This window comes from Acaromyces ingoldii (assembly GCF_003144295.1).
Source record: "Acaromyces ingoldii strain MCA 4198 unplaced genomic scaffold FA10scaffold_3, whole genome shotgun sequence".
NCBI lineage: Eukaryota > Fungi > Basidiomycota > Exobasidiomycetes > Exobasidiales > Cryptobasidiaceae > Acaromyces > Acaromyces ingoldii.
Genome location: NW_020290249.1, coordinates 806,103 through 833,432, shown reverse-complemented (window position 1 = coordinate 833,432; position 27,330 = coordinate 806,103). Strand labels below are relative to the sequence as shown.

Sequence of the window (27,330 nt, the reverse complement as noted above, 5' to 3'; positions counted from 1 at the left end):
AGAGCGCGCTTTGGTTGCGAGGAGGCAACCAACACTCAGCGTACGTTTCGAGCTAGACGGACGGACACACGACGACGCGAGAGCCGCATCATGGACGTCTTGGCCCGCCTTGCCCAGTCGTTGGGCGGTCAGGCGTCTGGGAACACGACAGATGGAGTGAGCGATGGGGGACCCGCCTCGAAATTGCAATTGCCACGCAGCCCGCTTGCCAAGAGGCGAAATCCGGGGCCTACCAACAAGCTCAACGCTGCCGTCGCCTTTCGAGACAATTGGTTTGCCATCAGGGTCAGCAAGACTTCTTGTTCATTGCAAAGATGTCAGAGTTACTGATGTGGAGGTCCTACAGAACATGCTTGCGTCGCCGGACCAGGCTGCGCTGCATCACGGGATCGCGAGGACAGATGTAGCGGCGCGACTGCAAGACCTCCAAGACGCCCTCGTCTTTGAATCAAATAGGGCTGATGACGACAACGAGATCCCGGGTCCCTGCATGGAAATGCTGCTCGAAGGCGATAGTGAGTGCTCTGTTCGCTTTTCTGAGTATAGAAAAGAGCAATCTCCTGAATGGCTTGCCCTCAAACTCAGTTCTTGGACAGCTGGTCCGATTGTCAGCCAACGACCGTCTGGCTGGAAGTCAGGCAGAGGTCGTCCGGCTCTTCGCTTCGCTCATCATTCTCCTCGAAGAGAAGTTCCTGTCAAGGCAGGCGGTCCACAAGCCTCTCGTCAGATTGATGCGCATCTGCGTCGGTGACGAATTCTACACGCCGGGCGCATCGCTAGCAGAAGAACCCGAGGATCCCAACGAGGACGAAGAACGCAAGGCGTGGAGACGGTTCGGCAGAAATGGCAGCGCCGAGGTGCTGGGCTTCGAGGAGGATCTCGTCGATATGATGTGCCACGTTGCCAGTCGACTGCGAAACACACCAGAGCTCCTCATCATCTTTTTCCGGGAAAGGAAGAGGGACGCAGAAGCACGCAGGGCCTTTGATGCTGCTGTCTCGGGCTCGTCGGCCGGAAGCACACGGGCGTCTTCCCCGGCGGGCACATCGACGCCCTCGAGCTCGACGTTCAGGGGACCGACATCGCCGTTGGCCATCACCAAAGCTCTTTCTCCGCCATCGTCTACCACCTCGAGTGAGGGCGGCCGAGGCGGTCAGCTCACGTACGACTTTCCTCTCTTTTCCTACCTCCTCCGCTTCGTCCATCGTGAATCTCGCACAGGCGAGCTGGCTCGAGCAGGACTTCTGTTCCTTGTCGATGTTGCGTTGGCACCCGGACGACGCAACTTGAGTCGAGGAAAGGGACCCCACACCCCAGCTGCCTCTCACAGCAGCCGCTTGCAAGTGAGGGGACGTGGTTCATACCGTGGACGAGGTGGCATGGCAGGACGAGGTAGCGGAAGGATTGAGGTCGATCTTGGACCGGGCCCAAGTGTAGCCCTGGCGCGATACATGCTCGAGTCCGACTTTGCAGAGGTCCTCGGCGCAGGCCTGGGTGCTGTCTACGGTCTCCTGCCAAGCAAGCTAGCCCTAGTCAAGTCAAACGAGACTGGTGACCGAGCAACAGAGGGACGAGGCATTGGAGGGCAGGTCTTGTCGGCCAGTGGCAGCATGCTGCTTGGGGCAGAAGAGACGGGAGCATCGTCTCCGACGGAAGCTCAGCTGCAGAAGCTGGCCCAACAAGGCATCGAAGCCAGCACAGGCGCAGAAGTCAGGCGCCAGGCGAGACTAGTGGCCGACATTCTGGAGTTCACCCAAGACATCCTTCGAACCTCTACTCGCGTCCACCGCCAACAAGGGAAGGGAGCCAGCGAAAAGGACGCGAAGCTCGCCGTAGAGCTTGCCAATATTGCAAGGGATCTGACGAAGAGCATTGGTTCTGCGCTTCAGACGCTCTTTCTGCGCAACATTCTCTACCCTTCGCTGCTCGAGTGCAGTGATGCGGATGGGAGCGCCGTCGCCGTCATGTCCTATCTCGATGTTATTCTGAGCGTCATCGAGGATGATAGCCCGCTCGCAGATTTCGTCATTGGATGGCTCGTGGGCATGGAGGAAGAAGCGAGCAAGGACAAAACATCAAAGAGTGCTGTGACTGAAGGAGTCATGAAACCAAAGAGGAAGAGCACTGCGATGCTACAGATTGAAAATGAAGCCCGAGCTGCTGGGCAGGATCGGGCAACCTACTTCAGCGATGCCCTCGGCCGTTATGGACTTCGCGATGTCGTCAAGGACCATCTGGCACCCTCAACGAGTGCTGCCTCCAAGACGGCGGCATTGCGACTTGCCAACACGCTGAGCGCCTTTCACGGACGATTCGCCCTCTCATTCTTCTTTGACGTTATCCCCGATGAGCTCGCCACTTCCTTCCCGTCCAACATCATTGCCGCACGCCTTGTACAGGATGCCTCGGATGCCGGAAAATCCGGTGGTGATGCCGGCGACGACGAAGAGGAGGGAGAGGAAGACTCGGAGGAGGACTTCTTATACCCAGGGTCGACAAAGGAAGAGGTTGTACGGCACGAGAAGCTGGCCCATCTACCTCGTCTCGCTTCGGCCGACATCAGTGTGGCTCAGCATGCTGTTGAGATGGACCTCTATCTTTCCTTGGTCTCCGCCATTGGGCACGGAAACGCGTCGCAGGAAGCTGCTTTCTCGAGCACGGGCTTTGAAAACTACCTGAGCGATGCTGAGGAAGACCTTGTACGGGACAGCATCTTCATCGATGGTTTGAGGGATCTCGAGCACCTTTCTGCCTCTGCCCCTGTGAAAGAGTCATTGGAATCGACTGCAGACATCCCAAGCCGCCAGTCTCCATTGCGCTTGGACAAGGCGGACGAGCTAGGCCTCGGCGTTCAATCGTTCAAACACAAGATCAATGCTCAAGATCAGCTCATGAGGACACTCTTGGCTACATTTGCTTGCTTCTTTGAGCATCCGCCCGATGTTAATGTCGCTCTGGCTGGCCTCTTGTCAAGCCTGGCCCTGTGCCCCTTTCGCAGCTTGGAGGGCTTCCTCGTCTTTTCTCCAACTTCCTCAGAGGGTACAACCGAGGTGATGCAAGAGGCGGCCGATCTGATGAAGCCTCGACCGGCATTTGATCCGGACGATGATCGATCCGATGACGAGATGGAACGCTCAATGCATCGACCAACGACCAGCTGGCCCGCTCACAAGTCGGGGGCGAGAAGTGGGGGAGCGCTTAAAGGATCCAAGACTAAAAGGAAGAAGCAGACCGCGCCAATCGTCCTTGCGCTGCTTCGGTCCTTGGCAAAGCAGGTCGACATTCATCGGAGCGAGATCCAGGATTTCGATCGACTTCTTGATGAGAGGCGACGGGGGTTGCTGTACGTCGAGAATCTCAATGAGGCGCTGAACCTAGCCGGTATCGATCCCACGCAGCACGAAGGCGGCGAGAAGGAGAACGGCTTTGACGGGACGCTCAAACCGTCGCTGGTCGTTCCCAGCCACGACATGTCGGCTGAGCGCCTGTGGGAGTCGATCGGAATCGACGATCCAATCGTAGAGGAATTGAGCGGCAAGAAGTCAAAGGCGCAAAGGGCGGGAGCGAGAATGAGCCTTCCGCCACCACCCTCTGCGACGCCGTCTCAGGGCCTCGACGATTCTCTGCAAGGAGATGCCGATGGGGACGAAGAGGGCATCTCAGGAATGAAAGATGCCAAAGAAGACGCCAAGTCTTCTTCGAAGAAAGATCGTGCCAGCGGATTTTCGCGCTTCTTTGGAAGGCCCGCGCGGAAGGTGGATTCGTCAAGTGCCAACGCCAGCCAGACGTCTGCCGCAAAGGACGGTGAGGCGACGACGCTGGCGCCTGTCATGCCCTTTGTCGAGCACTACCGGCAGACGCGGTCGATCCTCGTCGAGCCGCGCGTGGCTCGCATCTCAAAGAAGTCGCCCTGGAGCTTGCAGCATCGAAAGAGGGAGACGCCAGTCTTGGCGACGCAAACGGAGGGAAAGATCAAGAGGACGAGATTCAGGTCACACGTCGGCTCCGACGAGGACGACGAGCAGGACGCCGAGGACGAGGAGTTTAAATATCCAGGCGCGGACGACGACGATGACGATTATGTCGACAACCAGAAGGGGACGTCGGCAGGAGGGCAGAGCCGTATGGTGACGCTGAGCTCGTTGCTCGACAATGTCGTCATTCTCGAGGAGACGATCAAGGAGCTGACGGCCATTATCCAGGTCAGAAGGGCTTGGGGAATCGACTCGATCCAGTTTGTGTAGAAAGATGAAGCAATTTGATACCCCCTTATCAATCACACGCAGGGAGGCACACCTTTTGTCATGAAGTAGAGTACAACATTTAGTTCAAAAGGACTTTCGCAGAGACAAAGAAAGAGAGCGGAGAAAGTTGAAAGGGAAAGAGAAAAGAGAGATAGGAAGGATGGGTGAGAAGGGCTACTTAGGTGATGGGATACTTGAAGGAAGTTGCAAGCGAGAGCCAAACAGTCGCTGGGCGCAGCGTTCCAATGTTCGATAGTCCCTTTCCCCCTGCGCTCTGCTTCGCATCTACTCGGTGGCAGCCGCGGCGCCCGACGACTTCTTCTTGCCGCTCGACTTGACGAGCATCTTGTGGATGTGGGGAAGCACACCACCGCCGGCAATGGTGGCGCGGATCAACGAGTCAAGCTCTTCGTCACCGCGGATGGCCAGTTGGAGGTGACGAGGCTGGATACGCTTGACCTTGAGGTCCTTGGCAGCGTTGCCTATGAGTTCGGATTCACCGTCAGCTCCCAATTCTTGCGGCTATCGATACAGACTTTAGATGGCTCACCTGCAAGCTCGAGCACCTCGGCGGTAAGGTACTCCATAATGGCGCTGGTGTAAACAGCAGCCTTGCCTCCAATACGAACATTGTTGGCGGTGCGAGACTTGAGCATGCGGTGCACACGCCCGACAGGGAACTGAGAGATAGGTAGGTGTTAGTACTGTCCAAAGAGTCGGCAGGTTCGACATCCGTGCACCGTGATCTTTCTCGTGGTTCTTTCTCTACAGACCACCCAACCAACCATCCATCCATCCACACATCCACCCGGTAAGTCAGACGACCGTTCCAATTGCGTTGTTGGCCTGCCGGAAAGACTTCTTCACCTGTGCCCCTCCCAGCCGGTACTCACCTGAAGACCAGCACGGCTGCTCTGGGTGACGGGCTTCGACTTGCCGTCCTTGTTGCTGCTGGCGGCGCCGCCGGCCTTTCCTCCCTTTGCCTTCGAGTCAACCATGGCTGTAGCTTGGTGTGTTGTTTATTTGGGGTGAATGGAGTCGCTTGAGGTGGAAGTGCCTTGCTGTCTTGTAGCAAGGATGGCAGACAGAGAAATGAAGATAGAGATGTGGCAGGTGGAAGGAGGGAAATAAAAAATTAAAAAGAAATGAGAGGCTGAAGCCGGCGCGCTTGCTGCTTGAAGCCCTTTCTGCCCTGCTTAGCTTTGGAAAACGACGCGCGCCGCCATTTCGCAGGCCCTCTTATAAATCCGAGCGCTTTAGACGTTCACCCTCTCTGAGCGATGATGGGGCGCCCTGCAATGCCATGCCGTCCGAGCTCGTCATTGAATGGACATTTCTTCGCGCTGATCGTTAGAGAGCTGGCTCCAAGCTGAACGAGGCCTCGAACTGAAGTACTCGCTTTCAGATGTCGATCAGTCGCTGCCAAAGAGAGCGATCTCTGGTCGACGGTAATCTCAGGATTGAATCTGGAGGGCAAGGCTGCAAGGCGCGTTGAGGGTCACGTGAGCTACCTCGAAAGTGTCACAGCTTGTTCAGCTTGATTCTCCTCGCTGCTCTCTCTTCTCGACGACAAAAGGCGAGCTTTTCGGAGCGGGGAGCGTTCACGGGAGGGCAATTGTAAAGAGGTATAGCACCTGCGAACGAATTCAGCGGACCTACGCCCCATAAAACCAAGAAAGAAACCGATAGACATGGCCGGAATCTGCAGAAGTCGGTGGGTGTGCTAATACAGTGGCAGCATAGAGCAGGCGCTGGCGGGCTGACGTTGGTGTCGTCTCTTAGGTTGGCCGAGGAGCGGAAACAGTGGAGAAAGGATCATCCTTTCGTGAGTTTCCTTGCAGGACTCATTCAACGAAGGTGCCTCTGACCAGTCGTACATGATAGGGCTTCGTCGCGCGGCCGGAGAAGGCAGACGATGGATCTTTGAATCTGCTGGCCTGGGAAGTTGAGATCCCAGGACGGAAAGACGTAAGTCTCTAGAACGCTGTGTCCTGTTGAACGATGGCTGACGAGGAGGGCATGCAGACAATTTGGGAGGGCGGCGTCTACAAGCTCAAGATGATGTTTCCGGAAGAATATCCGAGCAAACCTCCGAAGTGTGAGCCTCCCACGAGGGTCAGATTGCGAAATTGCGAGCTATACTGATCACAGTCCCTTCACAGGCAAGTTTACGCCTCCGTTGTTCCACCCAAATGTGTTTCCCTCGGGCACTGTGTGCCTTTCCATCCTTGGTGAGGCTTTACCCCGGTCTGCTTCCCAAGAGCGAGCTCGCTGATGTCACTTGATTGGTGCAGATGAGGAAAAGGCTTGGAAACCGGCAATTACAATCAAGCAGGTGAGATGGTCGCAGAGCATGGGACAGGAGCAAAGACTCATCCCAGCCCACCGTCGCGCAGATCCTTCTCGGCATTCAAGATCTTCTTAACAACCCAAATCCGGAAGATCCTGCCCAGACCGATGCTTTTGAGACATTCAAGAGGGACAAGCAGCAGTATGAGTGAGTTGACAGGATGAGTGACAACCATAGTCAAGCAGTCAGCTAATGGATGACACTGCGATAGACGGAGAGTACGACAGCAGGCCAAGGAGATGGCAAAGACGGGGTGAGACGTCATCGTTATCATTATTCCGCTGGCATTCCTCTCGGCTTCAATACAATCTTTTCTCACGCTGCTCCAATTTGTAATGGTCTGAGTCCCTATGTCACCCGCCATCAGAGCGCCTTTTACTCGTACAAACATTCACGAACTCCATTACCAGCCTCTTTCAAATCGGTATCATATTGTACTACTGTATCCTCTAAGACATCTGTAATACACGATGATAGTCAAAGAGATTCTGCCGTTCAATGCCCCACGAGAAGCGAAAATTCTTCTCAAATAGGAGAGCGAGGATGGATCGCGCCGGCGGCTCCTCGCCGTAATCATCTTGCGGTAACCATCTGTCGAGAAGTGACAAAATCTGCTTTCGTACTTTGATGCTTTAGACAATCTCGACTCTCGCCCAAGATTTCCAAATGCATTCACTCAGATTCAACCCTCGACCGGACGGTAGGAGCTCGTCGGGCTGAGAAGTAAGCGCTACACCGTAACACAGGTTCCCACAGGTTCCCGCGATCTCGTTGAAACTTGCAATGATGCTTCATAATATCGAAAGTAAACAGGCTTTGGCTTGAGAAGTTCAAGCCTTTCGATCTCTTTCCACAAGGCTGACGGGGAGACATGATAATCTTCTTAAACGCTTCATGAGGCCGTTTCCATGCATTGTGGGGTCACTCAATCTCCATCGCGATGACGGTATCTCGTCCCTCCGAATGTGAAATATGAGCAAGTGCCAGATTCATTGCACTCAAAATTGCATGTTTCAGCCTTTGCAATAGGCAGAACACCTCTCATAACAATGCCAGGGCCAGAAGCGGCGTGGTAGGACGGCAACACCGTAATGGTCACCAATGCATGCCTGTCATTAAGAGGGAAGCCGACGTGCGCATGAAGCGGGAGAGCACGTGTTTTCAAATCACAGTGAAACCACACTGACCTGGTGCCTTAAAGACGCGCCCGATTTGTGTCTAAGCTGTGTGGGCTTTGGTCGTTGCGATTACCGGTCCCCGGCCGTTGCTACCACCACCAACACCACTGTCGCCCTACCATCCCTCCATCGACGACAGCGGCTGCCGCCCACACTCGTGCATTAAGCCGCAGCGCTGCGCCATTGCTGCAAGCCTGCTCTTTTTCCCCGCACTGCACTGTCGGAGGACCGCAAGACCGCGGGCTCTCTTCAAAGTTGCGTTCGCGCGCCTTGATCTGCAGCTGCACGCACGCACCTCGACACCTCCATAAATCACACGTCACACATCCGACGGTCCTTAGCATTTCCTCTATTCGGCAGTCACGGTCTCTTTTCGCTGGTCTGCTTCCTTCTTTTCCATCCCCTTTGTCGAGTGAGTAATGATGACTGTTGGAGGACGCGACTTCAAATGACTGAATGTATGGGCTTACGGCTTGCAGACGGAACGGAGGGCGCGCACCCGTATTTGAGCGTCGGGGAGCGGAGCACCAACCAAGGAGACTAGAAGTTAGTGTCGGTGGGCGCTCGCTTGTGATGAGATGATGGAGGCAGGGTCAGCTCACAGCCGTGATTGCTCTCTGGTTCAACAGCGAGAAGAACTTCTGCTCTCCTGAGCGGCGCTCCTTCTTCACCTTTACCTCTCACCTCCTCGTCCATTGCCAGCTACCACCGAGCACGCAAGCCACGCGTGTTCGGACCCTCCCTCCCACCAATCCCTACTGTGTTGAGCCAACCGACGCGAATCCACGCGACGGTAGGCCCACGTCTCCTCCTCTTCCCTTCCTATCTTGGCATATCTCCTTTCCCCTATTCTTACCCGTGAGTTTGTCGTTCTATGCTCGAGCAACACGGACTTGGTGCTCACCGTAGAGTAGAGTCAGTTCGACATGAAGTTCCTCGACTATCCTGTGCTCGACAGGCTGTCCAAGGCGCTCACCTTTGAGTCGGCCGAGTGCAAGGTCTTCACTCAGCTCGAAGCATACTCTTGCAAGACGGTGAGCAAGGAGAAGCGCCTGCTCAAATCGCTCGAATCGCAGTACATGCAGTCTGCCTCCATGTCGCCGCCCGACTATCTCGATGAGACGCTGGCCAGCCCCTTTGGCCGCCTGGATCAGGCAGGCGCCCGCAAGGTTCTTTTCCTCCTCATTGCAACTCTCAACGGCGCCTTTCCCCATCACGACTTCAGCGTCGTCAGTCCCTCGGACTTTCGGCGGCAGCCGAGCTCCGCTTCGGTGCTCAACAGCTTGAGCACGACACTGCTCAGCCTGCGTCACAACTCCAACACACCAAGGTCCTTCAGCTCCTTCCCGAGCTCGCACGAGGAGACGTTTGACGGAACGAGAAGCTCCCGGATGGGCAATATCTTCGATGGCGGCTTCGATCGCACAGGTAATAGTACCATCAGTCACCCTGAGCTGGCGACGGTGCTCGACGACATCATGGACATCAAAGAGTGCGAAGTCTACTCTTTTCATCCCGATGCCGAGTCGGACCCTCACGCATGCGCCGATGACGAGGAGGAGGCCGACGACTATGACGACGACAGATATGACGACGGCGGCCTGAGCAGCGACGACGACGATGACGAGATGCGTCACCGACACAGCGGCTCCCACGACATTGATGCGCCCATGTTTGACGAAGACTACCTTAGCGGTGGCTTCCAGGGAGACTCCAACCCCGCTTCGCAGCCCGCGACGCCGAGGACACCGACCTCGACTCGAGCCAGAGCGGGTGATTACTTTAGCTCGTCGCAACGTAAGCGTCAGCAAAGCCAGCAGCAGCATGAACAACCACAAATGTCCATGTCGCTGAGCAGCAGTGATTCGTACGATGACGACGATGTGCCCAGTGGCCTGCTGTGGGCCAACTATACCTTTTTCTACAATCGCAGGATGAAGCGCATCCTCTTTGTCTCAGTCTGGAGCCGCCGAAACTCTGGCAGCGCGCCCCACTACGGTTTCTCGCCGCCGTCGTACCCGACGACTGCCTTCATGCCCCAGCATCAGGGCAGCCACACGCGTTCCACGACTGTTTCGACAAACACTACAGTAATCGATGATCCGGCGGATGACATGACGCCCGGTCCATCGCCTGCCAAACGCGCAATTGCCCGGGCCTCTACTGGCGGTGCCGGTTCAGCTCGTGCTCCAGTTGCTCATGCAGGTGGCCGTGGAGGACGTCGTCATGGTCGCTCGGCGTCCGGAAGTCCTGCCCCGTCAAGCTTGTCTCCGTTCCCTCACGCCAGTCCTCAAGCACCTGGGCGGCGAGGACCCAGCAATTTGGGTGCGGTGCCGACCATAGGCAACCTCGATGGCACATTGTTGAGTGCCAGTGCACCTGCCGTCCAACAGCAGCCCCTCGCTGTACCGAGCGCCTCGTCATCGCTTGCACGCCAGACGGCTGACGCAGCCTCTTCGCTGGCCTCGTCGTCGTCTGCGTCCTCTTCGACAAAGCGCACAGGCGAGATGGCGCGTCCCGAAGATGAGTCACGCAAGCACCGCCGCGTCAACAGGTCCTCTATGGCCGCTTGATAATTCTTACCCGACCCACTTCTCGCTTCTCGTTGTCTCACCGTGACGGCTTGCTACTTTGCGTGCCCCTCGCTATCATACCTGTACGACTTTCCTCTTTTCCTTTTCTTGTTCATGTCGACCTTCTTGGGATTTGTTGCTTTGTTGCAGAGCCTCAGTGTAATTGTGTATCGAATATAACGAATCCCTCACGGACACTTGCGCCCTCCTCTTGTGCTTTTCGATCTAATTAAAGGTTTGATGATCTACAAATACAACACGGACAACGACAGTGCTCTCTACTTCTTCCGCTCCTTTCCCCACTTCCAGATGCTCCGCTTTGGCTTCTTTGCCGGGCCCATACCCAACGGGCCTTCGTCTTCTTCCTCTTCATCGTCGCTGCCTTGACCGGGAAGAGCCAGGCCTTTCGGCGTGAGCTTTCCCTTCAAGACATCCTCCTTGACCTGGCTCTGCTTTTGTGAGTCAATCTTGCGCGCAGTGGTGCCCTTTGTTGTCATGATGGCGCGCACGATTGACAGCTTGCGCTGCGCCTCTTGCAGCGTCTCGAGGCGCTTCTGGCGCGCAGAGAGCTGCGCAACGAGGCTCCCGAGATGTTTCTGTGCAACGAGTGTCAGCTTCTCGCCACGCACTGGCTGCTTGGAGAGAGCAGGGCTCACCTCGGCTCGTGATTGTTCGCTCGATCCATCTTCGACCTGATCGTCGAGTGCTTCATCGACGACGAATTCTCCTTCGTCGTCGAACATGCTCCAATTCTCTTGCCACCCTTGACCGAAGACGTCGTCAAGATTCTCCTCTTTTCCCTCATTGACTTTTCTCGTCTCGCCCTTCTTTGCCTTCTTTTCCTTCTTTCCGTATGCTCGCACTTCGTCGACGTCATCTAGCCAGACCGTCTTCTTGCCACCGGCCGCCAGCATGTCGTCTGGGCTCCTCATGCTCCGATCCACACCGGGCTGCAGCAGACCCTGTTTAACGAGTGTCTCCTCCCTGTCCACTCCCTTGCCGCCTTCCTCCAGCCATGCGTTCCTGACCAAAGGCAATGTAGGCGCAATCTGCCCGACAAGGTCCTCGATCCGCTTGCGTTCCTTGTTGACCATCATGCGCACATAGGCCTCGTCCTGCGTCTTGAGCAGCGCCACGAGCCCATTCTCCATCGCTGTGCTGTCCAGGCCCGTTCTCTTCTGGTGGTGCATGCCCCCGTTCCTCAGACCGATCCGCGTCGGGGCCGCCGAGAGCATGCCAAAGTTGAACTCGTCGGCGTTGCGCATGGCGGCCTTTTGTCGCAACCGCTGCAGGCGATCCTGCTTCGAGTGGTGGTCTCGGGCACGCTGGACATAATCCTTGTGCTTCTCGAGAAGACCCATCTTTGCGCGATGTTGCGGCTGGGACCTCTCCTTGTGGTTGCGCCGATGTACGGCATTGCGGAGCGCCATCGTTGCGGACTATGCACCCAAGCTACGTCTAAGACTGTGTGTGGTCCTGGGAGGATTGCAAGCCAAAAACGTCGAGAGAATCCAAAGGTAAAAATTTGGAAAGTCCGTCGGCCGACAGACAAATCCTGCCCTACCTTTTTTTCCGGACTTCGTTGAGTTGAGAAGAATCGGGCCTCGAAGATGGCCTAATCGTGCTCCGAGGACGAAGAAAAGACGAGAATATGAGACCGTTGACGCTGGCTTTGCGGGCGAGGCGGCTTGGGCGAGGAGCGCCGTCGAGGTCGCAGTTCTCTACGTTCTCTCGTGGGAACGTCTCACGCAATCGATGTGCGGAAAGGGAACCAGCGCCCTTGAAGGTCGAAGTGCGAGGTCTCACGAACATGGCAGCCTTTCGGCCAAGCTTCGTGGCAGCTCAGGCAGACGCAAAGGGGAAGGCGAAGGAAAAAGGGCAGGATCTGGGGCTGAATCTTGACGTTCCTCCAGAGCTGAGGGGTCAGGAGAGCAAGACGGTCAAAGACGTGCTGCTGGGTGGGTTTATTCTCCCTTCTGTTCATGTGTGCGGCATTCTCACTCCCGTCTCTAGCGTCAATGCCGCCAAAGGGAGCGCAGCGCTTCTTTGCAGCTAGAGACGGAGACGGAAACGTCTACTCGCTACAGGAGGGCATCCCTGCCCATGTCGATGCTTTGACTTTTCTCACGTTCTTTTCATTGGACGACGCGGGCAGGCAGGCCTTCTGGCTCACGGCGACGTACGTCTTTAATGCTGCGCTCCAGGCTCATCTTGGTGACGGTGTTCGGATCGCAGCGCCGCCTTCTATAGGAGCCTTGGGTGGATCTGGGTTTGCAACGAGCTACTTCTTCGACGAAGGAGCGGGATCGCCATCTGTTTCCACGGGCTCTACGAGCAACGGCAAACCACTGCAGGCCTCGATCGACTTGATCAATTCTTCACCAGCGTCGGTTCCCCCAAGACTCTCGCCCGAGCAGCTATCTGCTGTCGAACACAAGTTCCAGGAATTGATCGACTCGGACGCCGTCGTGCGGCTCCAGCAGGTCTCAATCAAGGAGGCTGAATTCATCTTTCTGACCAACCCCTTCAAACGAGAGGAGCTGGCGGCAAGATATGGCCAGGACGGACAAGAAGGACAGGTGACGCTTGTCTGTGTGGGCGATGACTACTTCGACCTTGCCCCAGCTCAAGGGACATGGGCCGTTCTTTCGTCTGCTGGACCGATCAAGGCGTTCAAGATCCAGGATGTATCCACTGCGACCTGGACGCCTCTCGAAGTAACGCACAAGTCCCTCGTTCCCTCGCGACAGTCTCTGTTGCACCTTCGTGGCCTCGCCTTTCCTGACTCGAAGTTCCTCAAGGCGCATCTGGCCGCGATGCGAGAGGCTCAGTCGCTCGATCATAGGGCCTTAGGCCTCCAGCAACGCCTCTTTATAACGCACGACTCGTCGCCAGGCACGCCTTTTATGCTGCCGCACGGCATGCGAATCGTGAGGAAAGTGGAGAGAGTCGTCAGGGACCTCTACGATGTTTGGGGCTACGACGAGGTCGTGACGCCCCAACTGTTCAAGAGCGATCTTTGGAAGAGGAGCGGGCACTGGGAAAACTATCGCCAAGACATGTTTGCCGTCGAGGGCTTCAAAGAGAGGGAGCAAGGCCTTGTTCCTGCAGACTCTCTTTTGCCCGCCGAGGAGGAGTCAAGGGAGGAGTCAAGGGCGTGCTGTGATGCACATTCGCACCAAGGAGAGCCAGATCGGCCCGCTGCGGTGCTTACCGGTACCGACGAGGCCGGGGCCTCCTTTGGCCTCAAACCAATGAACTGTCCTGGCCATTGCCTCGTCTTCGCCAGCCAGGGCGAACACTCGTACCGAGACCTGCCTATCAGATACGCCGAGTTCAGCCCGTTGCATCGCAACGAGTCGTCTGGCTCGCTGAGCGGGCTGACAAGAGTCCGTCGTTTCCATCAGGATGACGCCCACGTCTTTTGTCGACCAGATCAGGTCGAGGGCGAGATCTCGTCTATGCTAAAGATGCTCGCGGATGCATATACGACCTTTGGGTTCGGTAGCGCGTTTGAGCTTGTGCTCAGCACGAGACCAGCCGCATTTATCGGCAGCGTCGAGGAGTGGAAGCGCGCCGAAGACGGCCTCGAGAGGGCTCTGGATGCATCGGGTCACACATGGCAGCTCAACGAAGGCGACGGCGCCTTTTACGGGCCCAAAATTGATGTTCGACTCGTCGATGCGCTCGGCAAGAAGCACCAGACGGCGACGATCCAGCTCGACTTTCAGCTTCCGAGGCGATTCGAGCTGAGTTACAGCGATGACAAAGGGGCAAGGCAGACACCAGTCCTAATTCATCGCGCTATTCTGGGATCTGTGGAACGCTTCATGGCCATTCTGATGGAGCATACGAGGGGAAATTGGCCATTCTGGATGAGCCCGAGGCAGGCCGTCGTCTTGCCTGTATCGCCGCAGAATGCAGAGGGACAGATGCGGTATGCCGAAGCGGTAAAGAAGAGGCTGGCGCTGGGGCGCAGCGAAGACAATAACAGCAGCAGCAGGCCGGCCCACGTCTTTCATGTCGATGTGGACGCGAGCGAGGAGACGCTGGCAAAAAGAGTCAGGAGGGCCGAGTCGAGCAGGTACAACTTCATCCTTGTCGTGGGTGACGACGAGGTCAGCAATGGCACGGTGAACGTCCGTGCGAGGCCAAGCACCGCCACTGCAGCGTATGTCAATGCGGTTGCGGACCAGGGGCAGGCACCGACGAGACCGCAGCTCGAGCGTGAAATGGGCCAGTGGAAGCTCGAGGACCTGCGAGATCTCTTCATCAAACTCGACTCCAACCACTGGTAATCGCACCGCCGATCAATCTTGATATACCCCTTTTTTTTTGGACATTAGACGAGATGCTACTGAAGAGGGACAGGAAGCCTTGGAGGCTTCATCGAGTAAAAAGACACGGAGGAGAGAATGAGAACCGGAGAAACGCTGACGCGAGCGAACGAGATAGGGAAGAGGGAAAACGAAGAGACGACGAGAGGCAGCTGTTGATACAAGTGTGTGAAAAGACGACGAGGCGAGAAGTCGTTGACGGGTCGGGCGGTCTTCAGACGTCCAGCGGTGCATTTACAAGAAGAGCCAGTCCGTGAGGGTACGGATCACTCCTCCATGAGGTCATCGGCGCCTGCAGCCTCTTTTCCCAGGCTGCTCTCCTTTGCCGGGCTGCCGGCCAGACCATTTCCAGTGGCCGTTGGGAAGGCGCTCACCTGAGGCGGGCTCCGGCCAATGCCACTGGCATTGGGCACCGCGACGGGCACCGCACCGACGCTCTGGCCCAAGCTCGAGGGCGCCGCCGTGCAGTTCGGGGGCGACGAGACCGTAGAAGCATGCGGAATCGTCTCGGGGTTCGGAATTGCAGTACCGACCGATTGCTGGGGGGCTTTGCCTGCCTTGGACAGGGCGTAGTCGCCCGAGTCAAAGTATTTGCGCTCCTGCTTGACGAACATATGCCCATCTGAGTATGTGCAACCATGAAGAGAAAAGCCAGAGACACCCACCTTGAGCTTGTTACCAAGAAGATCCTTGCGATTGGGCAGCTTGCCGTACAGGCGGAACACCTTTTGCTCCTCCTCGGTAAGGGACTGGCAAATGCATTCGCGGTCAGCTGGGTTTCCGTGGGGGAGATGGAAGCACACGCACGCTGATGTCAATCTTGTTGCGCTGGGCGGGGATCATTGTGTCGGTGTGGGTGATTGGCTTGGCGCTAAAGTGTCGCTCGAAGCCCACAAGCGCAGGGGAACAGGCTGGATATGTAGTGGTCGTATATGTCGCAAGTGATGCGACCTTCGGAGGGCCTGACTAGCGTCTGACACCCTCTTTTTGTGCTATCGAGAGACCTTCGTGGAGATGTCAATTCCTTTCTGGCGAGATCGAAGCCGTTACAGGTGGAAAGCGAACCGAGCGTGACTTGTGATAATGCAAAAACGGCCGATCCTCCTTAGGTCGCAAAATGGCTTTGCTTTCGCCCAGGGCCGTGCGTCGAGCCAAGCCAGCTGCTGGTACGCTCTGCGATAGCGACAGCTGCGGGCGATGGAAGCTGGTAGCTGAAAGGGTCGACGGTGAAAGCGCAAAGGGGCAAGGGGTACGGGTACGGGCAGTGGTAGTAGTCCAAAGTGGCTGGCTAGAGCTGGGAGTTGTTGTAGTGGTGGCTTGCGCGCCAGAAAAATAAAATTGGCCAGCCGCATAGGGCAGCCCAGGTGGCTTCCGACCCTCGGCTCGCACTCTGTCACTGACGTATTTGGACATGTGTCACTGACCGATCACTTTGGTGTCACGTGACTTGAGTATTTAAGCTCGCCCCCTCGATTTCGGGCTGCACGTTGCCAGTGCCTATGACACGTTCGCTGAAGGGGCCCAACCTCCATTTCCCCCCCCCCCCCCCCTCCGCGAGAAATTGAAAGATGAAAGAGGCGAAAACGGCATGGGAGCAGCGTCGGAATGGCACTCGCCATTCGTTTCGCTACCACTGTGCCGTCTTAAGCGCGCAATGTCAGGAGAAGGAGAAACATCTTGTGTCCCTCTCTGCCAAAACAGGCATAAGTCGCAAGCCTGAAAGACAGAAAATAGAGCTTGTCCATGCAATGTGACCCGTGCGAGCGCGAAGATTTGGAAAAAGCCATTTCTCTGTGCGTCCTCGCACTCTCTGCTGCTGCTGACCGGGTGCGCCTCTTGTACCGAGAGGCCAGCCGACACCATTTGCAAATATTTGGGCTAGCCTGGGTTCATCTAGCGGCTTGGGTCGCGAGACGTTGCAAGTCGCGAGAGGAACGTCTCGCGGACTGTATTGAAAATGAAGAAGAAAGCCGAGGAGCTCGCCCCATTGATTCGTCGGGCGAGGGGGTGCACGTCCCCCCCGGAGCTTCCTCCAAATTGAGCTCGGCTAGATTTATCACTTCTTCCTTCTCTCCCCCAACCTCCTCCCGGTCTGTACCTGCTGTTCCATTCCACCACGACCATCGCTCCCTTCTCTGATCTAGACTTGCAGAGATGTCCTTCTCCTCGCCTCCCTCGCGGCTTCCGTCGGGGCTGAGGCTTCCCTCGGTTTCGTCGAGCGACTTGTTGCCCTCGTTCGTCAAGGGCGCTCCCTTCTCGCTCCAGGTCCTGTTCTTTATTCTTGCTAGCTTGTTGGCGCTGTCGTTTGCCATTCGCTTCATTCCTGGCGTGCGCACCTCCCTCGTCTTTGCCTACAACTGCTTCCTGCAGCCTATCGGCAAGGTAGCCAACCAGAGCGAGCGTCTCGACCGTTTCTATCAGCACCAGGCAGATGGTATGTCGTATTGTCTCTCTTCCCCTCATTCTGCTCGCTCACCGCGTGTGCAATGTCACAGTCTATGATGCCACTCGCAGCGGCCTCCTTCGTGGGCGCCGCACCATGCTCAAGTGAGAAATATCCTCCTTTCCCTCCTCTGGTCCTCTCTTTTCTGACGCGTTCCCTCTGCTGGCCCAAAGACTCGTTGCTGCCCAGCTTCGCGACATGCAGCGCACCAAGCCTGGAAAGCCTCTCGTCTGGGTCGACATTGGAGGCGGCACTGGTGCGTCAATTAGCCGCGAACCACCCGAGAAGGGCAGCATGTACTGACCGATTCTGGCAAGCAGGCTGGAACATCGAGCAGATGGCCGAATACTTTCCCCTTGACCAGATCTCGCAGATCTACCTCATCGACCTCTGCGAGCCGCTGCTCGAGGTGGCTCGCCAGCGCTTTGCCGCGCGGGGCCTCAAGAATGTTCAGGTGCTGTGCCAGGACGCCAAGGAGTTTATGCTCCCCAGCCTGGCCGACGACCAGAAGGTGGACCTCTTTACGTGCAGCTACAGCATCTCCATGGTGAGGCGGATCAATAACTTCTGCAGCTGGACGCATTTCTTACATAAATTGGTCTCTAGATCCCTCCCTTCTATGCCGTTCTGGACCGCATCAACGATTTCCTTGACCCTGAGACGGGCGTGTTTGGCGTCGTTGACTTCTATGTCTCGGGCCGTAGCCCTCCGAGCGGGGACAAGAGCGCACAGATCGGTGGTGACAACAGGCGGCACTGTGGCTGGCTCAGCCGCTTCTTTTGGAGCCACTGGTTCGAGTTCGACCACGTCGAGCTGCACCCTGCTCGCAGAGGTAAGACACTCTTTTCTTTTGAAAGCTATTCCAATTTGGCACTGAGACCTCCTTGCTTCATCTTCTCGTTCGCCCAGACTACCTTGAGTACAAGTTTGGCACGATCAAGTGCTTCAATGGCCGCAACAACTTCATCATCCCGTTCATTGTCCGCATGTGAGTCGTAGTGAAAATGGCTGGCTCCTCGTACTGTAGCTTACCAAGCTTCCGTTCTCTCTTCTTCCAGCCCCTATTACATCTGGCTTGGCTGCTCGCGTAGCCGCGACACGACGGACGCGATCCAGGCTTTTGAGGTGGAAGCCGGGAACCGCGTCATTGTGCCCCCTTCGTTCCCTGAGCTCTCCTTTGCCCATCTCCTCTCGGCATCCAAGACGCAGATTCTGACGGAAAAGAGCGGCCAGGACTCTGCCGTAGCGTCCGCGCATACGGGTGTCTTGACAGACCCAAGCAATCTCGTCAAGCGTCGAGGAAGCGAGACCAACTCGACTAGCTCTTCGGCCTCGGGCTTCAAAATTGACCTGGGCCCTCAAGTGCCCCTCAGCTCCTTCCACTACCAGAAGCGCCAGTGGCGCCTGCCTTACAGTGAGTTACTACCACGTAATGTAATATCATAGAGGTAAAGAGCTCACATGAATGCGCAGTCGACCCTGACTTTGCCAGCTTCCGCTCCTTCATCTATGGCTTTACCTGGGAGGACCCATACGTGGACATGGCCCACCTTGGCTTGACCAAGGATGACTCGGTTCTCTGCATCACCTCTGCCGGCGACAATGCCTTGCACTACGCCATTGCTGCGCAGCCAAAAAGGATCCACTGCGTCGACATGAATGCCTGCCAGGGCCATCTGATGGAGCTCAAGCTCGCTGCCATTGCTTCCCTCGAGTACGAGGAGTTCTGGTCGCTCTTTGGCGCCGGTCGCAGCGACAAGTTCCGTGAGCTCCTCGAGAGCAAGATTTCGCCCTACCTCTCGTCGCACGCCTACCAGTTCTGGCGCCTCAACAACAACTACTTTGACCGGGCATTCTACTTCCGAGGCTACTCTGGCCACGCCCTCCGACTGGCCAAGATCGCTTTCCGACTCGCTGGTGTTCAGAAGCACGTCGACGCCTTCTGCGAAGCAAAGACGGTCGAGGAGCAGCAGGCCATGTGGGACAAGCACCTCCGAAACACATTGATCAACAAGACGATGATCCGCCTTTTCCTCAGCAACCCAGCCTTCCTTTGGAATGCGCTGGGCGTGCCCATGAATCAGTACAACTGTTTCCGACACGAGGGTGTGAGCGTCGAGCAGTACGCCATCGACACGCTCGACTCCATCTCGAGCCGGTCGCTCGTCAAGACGGACAACTACCACTACCGGCTGTGTCTTGAAGGCAACTACACGCGCGAGTCGTGCCCCCTGTATCTCAAGCCCGAAGGCTTCAAGAAGCTCAAGCAGGACGCTGCCAAGCTCCTCGACAGCTTCAGGCTGCATACCGACAGCATTGTCCGTGTGCTGCGCGGGCTCGAAGATGGCAGCCTGACGCGTGCCATCACCATGGACCACATGGACTGGTACGATCCCGTTCCGGCCGCGAGACCCGCACCAACGTTGCAGCAGGCTCGCAACGACAAAGACAAGAGCATCAGCGACCTCGACCGAGAAATCTTTGAGCTGAGCCGAGTCATTGCCAAGGGTGGAAGCGTCTTCTACCGATCGGCGGCCAAGCAACCGTGGTACTCGCAGCGCTTTGAAAAGATGGGCTTCCACGTCGAAGCGGTCCACATCCGCGAGACAGGCAAGCCAATCGACAACGTCAACATGTACGCTTCCTTCTACAAGGCCACTCGCGTTTAAGGCGTCCACATTCCATAGATCCGCGCTCCTTTATCCGACAAAATCCATTCAGCTATTCTCCAGTCATGTCATAGTCAAGCTGCTCGTTGTTCTTCTCCCAAAAGAAAAAGGCAGGTGTACGTTGTAACGACCACGTCGCAATTTTCATTTCACTTGAGCAAATGACGCCTTTAGACCCTTTTTCTATTTGAACATCTTGCTGTACGCCTCCTTTTGCTTCTTGACCCTTTCTGCCCGAAGGTTGAGAATGTTCTTCTTCTCCTTGACAATGGCTGCATCGCCCGGGGCGAACTTGATGGCCTGGTCCAGGTCCACGAGCGCTTTTTCCTCATCCTTGACTGTGATCTTGGCGAGTGCTCTTCTAAAGTACGCTTTGGCAAGATTGGCCTTTTGCGTCTCATCCGCATCCTCCCAGGTCGTGCCAGCGGCTTCTTCGACGCGCTCGATTACCGACGTCGTCAGGCCCTGGGCGGTCTGGGAGAGCGACGAGACACGGGCCGGCTCAGACTTGACCGAGGCTTGCGCCACCTTGATGGCGCACAAGGCAGCGTTGAGCTGGATTGGCGTCCGTAGCGCGATGTACTCCGAGGCAAACGGCTGCTTGTTGGCATGCGTGTCTGGAAGCACGGGGTGGACTTGGAGGTAACGGAGTGCTTTTTGGTATTTCCCCAAGGCTGCCGCCGTCTTTCCCTGCGAGAAAAGGCCATTGCCCATCGTCCGCAGCTCCGTCGCAATCTTGAAGGCCACTTCAGGGTCATCCACGTCAATAGTGGTGCCGGCATTGTCCTCAGGGAAGTCTTCGAATCCATCGCCAGTGGAGTCTTTTTCGATGCCCCAGCCCGTCTCGGCGCTTGTCAATTGGCCACAATCGGCAATCTTGACTGGCTGCAAGGGACGGTCGCCTTCGGCTGTGGGCGTGGCCTCGATTCGCCGGACGACGCTCTTGCCAGCGAGTACACGGCCAAAGACGACGTGCTTGCCATCGAGATGCGGTGTGGGCACGGTCGTAATGAAGAACTGCGAGCCATTGGTGGCGGGACCAGCATTGGCCATGCTGAGCAAGAACGGCTTGTCGTGCTTTCCCTCGAGGTTCTCATCCTCAAACTTCTCGCCATAGATCGAGAGGCCTCCGGTACCGTCACCTCTGGTGAAGTCGCCGCCCTGGATCATGAACTTTGGAATGCTGTCGACGGGGATCAAGTGGTCAGCATTCGGGCGGGAAATCGCAAAAAGTGCAGCTTCTGGGACTCACATCCTGTGAGACGTTGTAATGAGTTCATGAGGAGACAGGACCAAGTCAGCTCCGATGAAGCCAACCGAAAAGGAAGAGGGCCTCTCTGCTCACCGATGAAAGCCACTCCCCTTGAACGCCAGCTCGACTCCATCGTCCGTCTTGCCTTTTTCGCCGGTACAGAGCGCACGAAAGTTCTCGGCAGTCTTGGGAACCCGATCGGCATACAATTCCAGGACGATGCGGTCAGCACCTTTGTTGTCCGAAGGGGCTGGCACCGACGGGTTGGAGATGTCCAGATCTGAGAGAGACTCTCAGTGAGTCTCGAATGAGGAAGTCCTTCTTGAGAGACATCTTTTAACTCACAGACGATTGGATTCCCTGGCGCAGGACCAGCTTCGGCTTGTTCAGACATGTTCGACGCTGTGATTGGGGTTGAAGTGATGATGGTGTTGGCAGAAGAAGAATTCTTCGCAACCAGACAGAAGGACGTGCGAGAAAATTCCACGCGAAGTGGCCTTCCTCCATTGCACTTTCTTCCAGACTTCTCCAGACCATGGCGTTCGCAGCAAAGAGGGCGCTGCTCAATCCTCGCTTCGAAGCCTATCGCTTGATTGATGACGACGACGGAGATGCCTCCTCTCGAGTCGTCGAACAGTCCTTTCCACTCCCTGGCAGCACCTTCTCATCTTCCTCGTCGGCAGCGGCTCCGCTAGGATACAAGGAGCTCAAGGATCGCTCGAGGCACCCTCACCTCGCAGCGGGCGCGAGGCCGAATCAGGCTGCTTACATTGACGGCAATGGCTTTGTTGTCCTTGTGACGTTCGAACCAGAGGTAAATAAAAGCATGACTGCCGCAATCAGAAAGGTCGTTGATTCAATATCGCTTTTGACAGGACCTACACCCGTCATTCCATCCCCTTCACCGTATTTCGACAGCAACCAAGGAGCTCCCATCTCTGATAGCAATCGACAGCGATCGATGGCTCGTCTCGGATGGCAATGGTCTTGTTTCCCTTCTGCGCACCTCGCAACTGGAGTCTTCCTCGAGATGGACTGGGGCGATAGTCAAGACATGGGCCCTTGGCCAGCAAGAGCCTTTCAAGCTACTGTCAGCCGTCCAACTGCGCCAAAAAGACTGTATTCAATTCGTACTGCAAAGAGCAGATAGGGTCGAGCAAATGGTTACTAAGCGACCCGGACTAGGAGGAAGCATGGGTTCCTCGTCAGCGACTTGGCCAACAGCGCAGACGGTGTTCGAGATTCTCGTGACTCGGATTCAGCTCGGGGACGAAGTTGGAGTCGGATTGGGAGCGGAAGGCGGTGACCAGGCGGCAGGATCGGCAGTGACAGTGATGGAGCTGGTGGAAAGGTTCGTTTCAGATGAACCGTGCTACTTTGTTGAGCAGGACGAAGCGACAGTCTATCTCGCGGCCGAAGCCCCCATTCGTATGGATCCTAGTAAGGAAGGGGCCGCTTCGCCGCAATCGCCGCCACCAGGAAAGAGAGCCAAAGTCACGCAGGAGGAAGATGTGTCCAAATTATCAGGCCAGAATCACGAAAAATTGAGACCGAAGAGACCGCCACCGCCTTATTCATGGACACAGACTTCTGAGACTGTGACGGTCGTCTTTATGCTTCCGTCGACCGTCGAGAAACGCAATGTGCGCTGCCAATTTACGAGCAAAGCCCTTCAACTCAAGCTGTCTCCTACCTCCTCCTCCAACGACGGACCACGGATTGTCGAGATCGGAAATGGAACTGAGGAAGAGGAAGAAGAGAGCGAGGCGGCGCATCCAGCTGCTCAAAATCTCAAGGACGGTCGGTACGCACCGCGAAGCTTTTGGGCAGACACAGACCCGGACGGATCGGTCTGGACTTGGGAGAAAGTTCATGGGAAGAGCACTGAGAAGGAAAAGCAGGTGAGCCTTTTGACGTTGCACCTTGAGAAGGCCCAAGTCGGATCGAGGTGGACAACCGTCTTCAAAGATGAGGAGGAAGAGGAGGTGCCGGAGACGCTCGACCCGACAGAGCTTCTCGATGTTCTGGACGGTCTCGAAAGATATGCCGGACCGGAGTCGACCGGCGGCAACGTTGGAGGGACCACGGCTGATGAAACAAAACCATCGAGTCTGCTGCAAGACGGTCTGGAGGAGGAAGATGCGACCGTAGGAAAGCCCTGCTTTGTGCTGCGAATGCAAACAACCCCGCCTTCCGAGGTCCAAGCCATGATCCCCGTGTCAAAAGAGTATGGACCAGGTCCACTGATGTGTCTCGCGACACCGCTCCCTTTCTCACCGGAGAGTCTTGCCGCTAAACTCGTCTTCAAAAGAGACCTGGACGGCATAGTCTTTGAACAGGAGCCCTCTCAAGGGTGGAATCACGTTGAGACGTTGCCGGCGCTCGCATACGTTCTCGCGTCCAAACGAGACGCCCACCGGACTTACATCTTCCCTCGACGATCGACGGAGGGCTCCGTCGTGCTGGCCTTTGAAAATGCACCCGCTGTCGAGGAAGAGAGGCGGCACGGCACGTCATCGATGGGCGCGGGGAATCTATTCGTCTATTACACGCCCAAGAATGTCGCCCAACCGGGGCAGCCGTTGCGCTATGACAACACATCGAGGAGCAGAGTCATACGATTGGGCACTCGACAAGACTCGAAAGAGGACCAGGAGCAAGGCAGCCCAAGTGGACCTCTCGTCTCTGTCGCAGCACTTCATCTCGAGACTGCGTCAGGAGGCGAGGATGTACTGGTGTGCCTCTGCCAAAAGAGGCTCTTGCTGTTGACAAACGTCTTGTAGCGTAATAAGATCGATTGTCCACGAAGAGCAAGACTAACGGTACAAGAACTGGCAGGCAAGACGAGATGCTAAAAGCTGGTCGTTATGAGAATGTCCTTCAGTATGCGTGAGAATAGTACTGGTCGCCTCCTTGCCCTTCGGAGGCACCTGTGGCAGGGTCCATATCGGCGGATGGGTGGTATGGCGGCGCCTCTTCGTCGTCGTGCGCGTCTCGTTGTGATTGTGAGGGCCGGTATGAGCGCTCGTACCCCGACGACTCTCCCTTCTGGTATGTATCGTTGTGACCAGGCGCAGCGGGAAGTGGCCTCGCTCTCGAGGCGGATCTCGCGGCATTCGGCGCTGAAGCTGAAGCCGAGGCTGACGCGTCCTGCTGCGCGTAGTGATCCTTGACCATTTGCTTCTCGTTTCTGTAGAGCTGCGAGGTCTGCTGCTGGGGTTGCTCCTCTTCAAAGTTGTCAGCTTGAGTCGCTGACGGCGGTGAGGAGGGGAGGGGCCGATTCTGGAGGTGCTTTTGCGCTTCGCCCGCTTGTAGAACGGCAAGTCCGAAGCCATCATCGATCGATGGCTCCCTCCCCGGGAGACGGCCGCCCGAAGGCGAAGTTGGAGAAAGGTAAGGAATCTCTGCCGGGTGATTGCTGTTGCTACTGTGAGAAGTAGGCATCGTCGGCAACGGCGGAGGCAAGTTCCTCGAACTACCGGCTCGCGATGGTGTCCTCGACTGCCCCGCGACACTTTGGCTAAAGGATCGATGCGGCCCAGCGTAGTCGTCGTGCGAAGAGGCATGTCCCACATCGGAGTAGCCGCCAGCGCGACTGCCACCGCCTGCCGCTCCGCCAAAGGTGTTGCCGCTGTAGTCCATCGCGTGGCCCATTGATGAGCCTGCCGCTGCATCATTGTACGCTCCGTATTCGTGCGTGGGCTGCCTGCGAAGGCCAGACGCTGCCGCTGCCGCTGCGCCCGCACCTGCCGCCCCCGCCATGCCGTACGCTGCCTCGTTGTGGTACGAATCAGGGTGTTGCTGCTGCCAAGAGGGCTCGTATTGGTGGTTGTGTCGAGGCATCCCAGGGCCAACGCCAGGAGCGTATGCACCGCCAGGACCGCCGTAGGGATCGTGGTTGAGGTAGCCTGCCGGCCCGCCGCCGTAGGGGTCAGCGGCATTCTGATGGTCCGCATACGGATCATGATAGGCACCTCCATGTTGGTACCCATAGCCATTGCCGGCCGCGTAGGCCTGCTCATCGTAGTCCGCGCTCTTGAGAGGCACACTTTCGACGTGCTCGGTCTCAAATTCTGCAAATTTGGGCAGATCCGCTTCCTTTTGCCTCCATTTGCGGTCACGCTCCGCCTCCATGGCTTCCATGCGCATCCTTTCGCCGTACGACTCTCCCGTCCTCCCTCCGCCGTTGTTCTTCCAGGAAGAGTCGAAGTCGTCCTTCATCTTCTTCTCGCGCTTCCGGCCAGCACAGCAGCCACACGTAAGTGCACAAGAACCAATCGACATGAGGATCCATGCGGCCAGTGTCATCCAGACTGTGATCATAAGGGGTCAATGAAAAAAGAGCGCATGCGCACATTGCAAAAGAAAGAAACACTCACGAGCGGTGCCGAGAGTTGCACTTGCTCCATTGATGTTTTCGATCCTCTTCTTTGCGATGATGAAGAGGGCGCAATCGAGACCAAAGGCAATGAGGGCAGACCCGGCGGCCAGATTGGCAAAGATGACGTCCAAGCAACAGACGGCACTGCAGTGCGCGATAATGCCCATGATAAACGCAATGGCACCAAAGGCCAGCGCAACTGGATGCATCACAAGGGCATACGTCAGGCCCTTGATGACTGTCGAGGTGTACTTTGCCGGGACGAGGTCGATGTTGAGCAGCTGATTGGGATCTGCAAGGAACCTTTGTCAGAAAGGATGGAAACTGAAATCATCATTGTCCTCACCGAAGCTGTATCCAATCGACGGGCTACTGCACTTGTCGCCAATGCAGTAACCAAGGCAGCCCAACGAGGCCGTCTGTCCTCCTTCGGTTCCTGTTCCGCCAATCTTTGCATCGAGAAAGGTGATCGATTTGATGACTGGGGTGGAGACGGTGACGAGGACGAGAAGAATACAGGCGGCCAGGACCAGAATGGTGCCCGGTGTGGCGGCCTTCATCTTGTGTCCTACTCTGGGAGAATGTTGAGAAGCTTTTCGTTGTCGAAGCGAGAGCGCGCGGGCGCGAAAAACTTATTGTGGTGGAAGGAGATGGAGAAACCCAAAAAAGGGGCACTGATACAGAAGTCGGGTCCCACTCTTGTGTCCTCCGCTGTCTTCACTTGCGCGCTGTTGTGGATTTGTCGTGGTGATGAAGAAAGCTCTACGACCGAAGATCAGGCAGAAGAGAGGGGGAAGCGCTAGTGCCTCGGATCTCCGTCGTGACTGGATGTCCCCCGCACCAAAGCTGGGAGATGTTCGCGAGCAAAAAAGTGGCGGTGATGCAGGTGCGGGTTTCGGGCTCGCGTGGCTTGCATTGAGATTTGTCAGAATTCTCTCGCTTTCAGTCATTGTATTCACTCCCTTCTCATGTTCGAGTTCCATCGGGGACTCGCTTCGTACCTGCTTGGGAGGGACCGCATATCCTCGTCGCTTTCCTTCTCATGTATAGGCGCAGGCTCGTGGGTGAAAGCTAGGCCTAGGCAATGTAGATGCGATGGGCAAGGCGCGCTCGAACACGACGGGTTGACACCTGAAGACTATATTCGATCTCGAGATTCTATGTTGAGTCTTCTCGACTCAAGTGAATTTGAGCCGATGCTTGTCGATGGAGTAGCTCGTTCTTCTACCAAGTCTGAGATGCTGCTTACAAAAATCTGTCAGGGTCTTTCTTGCCTTCCTCAGCGACTCTCCGCATTCGAGAAGAGTCCTACTGAGATCGTACTGTGCGCCAAAGTTAGCTGACAGGATCGCGTGCGTGAGAACAAGACCACTTGGTCATATCGTCGGGCGCTGTGTCAGGATCGGTCACTCCACGTTCGCTCACTTAGAGCAAACGTGCATTGGCAGCTCTAAAATTTAAGCTCGCTGACCCTATCTGCCTCGTCGCTGCTCAGGGGGTCGTGCCCTCGACTCGTTCGAGATGGGCAGGCGCGAAACGAGTGCCGTAGAAGACCGCGAGAATTCCGAGAGGGATCGTTTTGGCCACTCCTGCGGGCCGAAGAGGAGGAGGAAGCTAGCGGGCGACTGGACCTTGTAGAAGCATGCACGCTCACCACCGTCCCAAAAAAAAATTAACAACACCACAAACACGAGCCCCTCCTGCGCGCATTATTATTCCTACACAAGGTCCTTCTTTGTAGTCGGATCGGTGCAGCACGGGGGAAGCTGCTGGTGAGAAAATCTCGTACGAACGAGTGAGAGCAGGCTCTCGAACGGATTTTGCACGGCGACCGACGGGATTTCTTTTTCCTTTGCTTGGCCCCCTTCAAATTTACCTCGCCCCTTCTGGAGTCAGCCCTTAG

At 56.4% G+C, this 27,330-nt stretch overlaps 11 protein-coding genes across 11 annotated transcripts; 6 read left to right on the top strand and 5 right to left on the bottom strand.

The window, feature by feature from the left end:
• The first annotated feature begins 36 nt into the window (after nucleotides 1-36).
• On the top strand, nucleotides 37-4,495 carry FA10DRAFT_105397 (hypothetical protein). The gene is made up of 3 exons (XM_025517844.1): nucleotides 37-285; nucleotides 347-515; nucleotides 586-4,495. The coding sequence occupies exons 1-3, from the start codon at nucleotides 91-93 to the stop codon at nucleotides 4,242-4,244; spliced, it is 4,023 nt and encodes a 1,340-aa protein (XP_025377317.1). The 5' UTR covers nucleotides 37-90; the 3' UTR covers nucleotides 4,245-4,495.
• Nucleotides 4,241-5,687, bottom strand: FA10DRAFT_266620 (histone-fold-containing protein). The gene is made up of 3 exons (XM_025521571.1): nucleotides 5,138-5,687; nucleotides 4,795-4,924; nucleotides 4,241-4,726 (listed from the first exon to the last, which is right to left on the bottom strand). The coding sequence occupies exons 1-3, from the start codon at nucleotides 5,240-5,242 to the stop codon at nucleotides 4,530-4,532; spliced, it is 432 nt and encodes a 143-aa protein (XP_025377316.1). The 5' UTR covers nucleotides 5,243-5,687; the 3' UTR covers nucleotides 4,241-4,529.
• A 118-nt stretch (nucleotides 5,688-5,805) lies between these two features.
• FA10DRAFT_266619 (putative ubiquitin--protein ligase hus5) lies at nucleotides 5,806-7,053 on the top strand. Its single transcript, XM_025521570.1, has 8 exons — nucleotides 5,806-5,958; nucleotides 6,027-6,069; nucleotides 6,129-6,212; nucleotides 6,270-6,342; nucleotides 6,407-6,475; nucleotides 6,539-6,579; nucleotides 6,641-6,741; nucleotides 6,806-7,053. Exons 1-8 carry the CDS (start codon nucleotides 5,936-5,938, stop codon nucleotides 6,849-6,851), a joined length of 480 nt encoding a protein of 159 aa, XP_025377315.1. The 5' UTR covers nucleotides 5,806-5,935; the 3' UTR covers nucleotides 6,852-7,053.
• A 1,360-nt stretch (nucleotides 7,054-8,413) lies between these two features.
• FA10DRAFT_105383 (Maf1-domain-containing protein) lies at nucleotides 8,414-10,383 on the top strand. The gene is made up of 2 exons (XM_025517843.1): nucleotides 8,414-8,630; nucleotides 8,687-10,383. The coding sequence occupies exon 2, from the start codon at nucleotides 8,699-8,701 to the stop codon at nucleotides 10,343-10,345; it is 1,647 nt and encodes a 548-aa protein (XP_025377314.1). The 5' UTR covers nucleotides 8,414-8,630; nucleotides 8,687-8,698; the 3' UTR covers nucleotides 10,346-10,383.
• Nucleotides 10,384-10,566: 183 nt separating this feature from the next.
• On the bottom strand, nucleotides 10,567-12,265 carry FA10DRAFT_266617 (hypothetical protein). The gene is made up of 2 exons (XM_025521569.1): nucleotides 11,002-12,265; nucleotides 10,567-10,941 (listed from the first exon to the last, which is right to left on the bottom strand). The coding sequence occupies exons 1-2, from the start codon at nucleotides 11,773-11,775 to the stop codon at nucleotides 10,624-10,626; spliced, it is 1,092 nt and encodes a 363-aa protein (XP_025377313.1). The 5' UTR covers nucleotides 11,776-12,265; the 3' UTR covers nucleotides 10,567-10,623.
• FA10DRAFT_266616 (threonyl-tRNA synthetase) lies at nucleotides 11,926-14,940 on the top strand. Its single transcript, XM_025521568.1, has 2 exons — nucleotides 11,926-12,303; nucleotides 12,359-14,940. The coding sequence occupies exons 1-2, from the start codon at nucleotides 12,156-12,158 to the stop codon at nucleotides 14,641-14,643; spliced, it is 2,433 nt and encodes an 810-aa protein (XP_025377312.1). The 5' UTR covers nucleotides 11,926-12,155; the 3' UTR covers nucleotides 14,644-14,940.
• Nucleotides 14,784-15,631, bottom strand: FA10DRAFT_105365 (Endosulfine-domain-containing protein). The gene is made up of 3 exons (XM_025517842.1): nucleotides 15,490-15,631; nucleotides 15,348-15,431; nucleotides 14,784-15,281 (listed from the first exon to the last, which is right to left on the bottom strand). Exons 1-3 carry the CDS (start codon nucleotides 15,523-15,525, stop codon nucleotides 14,949-14,951), a joined length of 453 nt encoding a protein of 150 aa, XP_025377311.1. The 5' UTR covers nucleotides 15,526-15,631; the 3' UTR covers nucleotides 14,784-14,948.
• A 1,127-nt stretch (nucleotides 15,632-16,758) lies between these two features.
• Nucleotides 16,759-19,967, top strand: FA10DRAFT_266614 (hypothetical protein). The gene is made up of 8 exons (XM_025521567.1): nucleotides 16,759-17,116; nucleotides 17,178-17,229; nucleotides 17,299-17,381; nucleotides 17,446-17,672; nucleotides 17,732-17,957; nucleotides 18,035-18,113; nucleotides 18,184-18,539; nucleotides 18,599-19,967. The coding sequence occupies exons 1-8, from the start codon at nucleotides 16,837-16,839 to the stop codon at nucleotides 19,792-19,794; spliced, it is 2,499 nt and encodes an 832-aa protein (XP_025377310.1). The 5' UTR covers nucleotides 16,759-16,836; the 3' UTR covers nucleotides 19,795-19,967.
• Nucleotides 19,968-19,977: 10 nt separating this feature from the next.
• On the bottom strand, nucleotides 19,978-21,440 carry FA10DRAFT_260004 (putative U-snRNP-associated cyclophilin; the record flags this gene model as incomplete). Its single annotated transcript, XM_025519995.1, has 4 exons — nucleotides 19,978-20,977; nucleotides 21,047-21,049; nucleotides 21,140-21,326; nucleotides 21,392-21,440. 4 exons carry the CDS (start codon nucleotides 21,438-21,440, stop codon nucleotides 19,978-19,980), a joined length of 1,239 nt encoding a protein of 412 aa, XP_025377309.1.
• Nucleotides 21,441-21,566: 126 nt separating this feature from the next.
• On the top strand, nucleotides 21,567-23,983 carry FA10DRAFT_301392 (hypothetical protein). The gene is made up of 2 exons (XM_025524981.1): nucleotides 21,567-21,860; nucleotides 21,922-23,983. Exons 1-2 carry the CDS (start codon nucleotides 21,582-21,584, stop codon nucleotides 23,827-23,829), a joined length of 2,187 nt encoding a protein of 728 aa, XP_025377308.1. The 5' UTR covers nucleotides 21,567-21,581; the 3' UTR covers nucleotides 23,830-23,983.
• Nucleotides 23,927-25,987, bottom strand: FA10DRAFT_301391 (pali-domain-containing protein; the record flags this gene model as incomplete). The annotated part of the gene is made up of 3 exons (XM_025524980.1): nucleotides 23,927-25,359; nucleotides 25,426-25,719; nucleotides 25,774-25,987. The coding sequence occupies 3 exons, from the start codon at nucleotides 25,985-25,987 to the stop codon at nucleotides 23,927-23,929; spliced, it is 1,941 nt and encodes a 646-aa protein (XP_025377307.1).
• Between the last annotated feature and the right edge of the window lie 1,343 nt (nucleotides 25,988-27,330).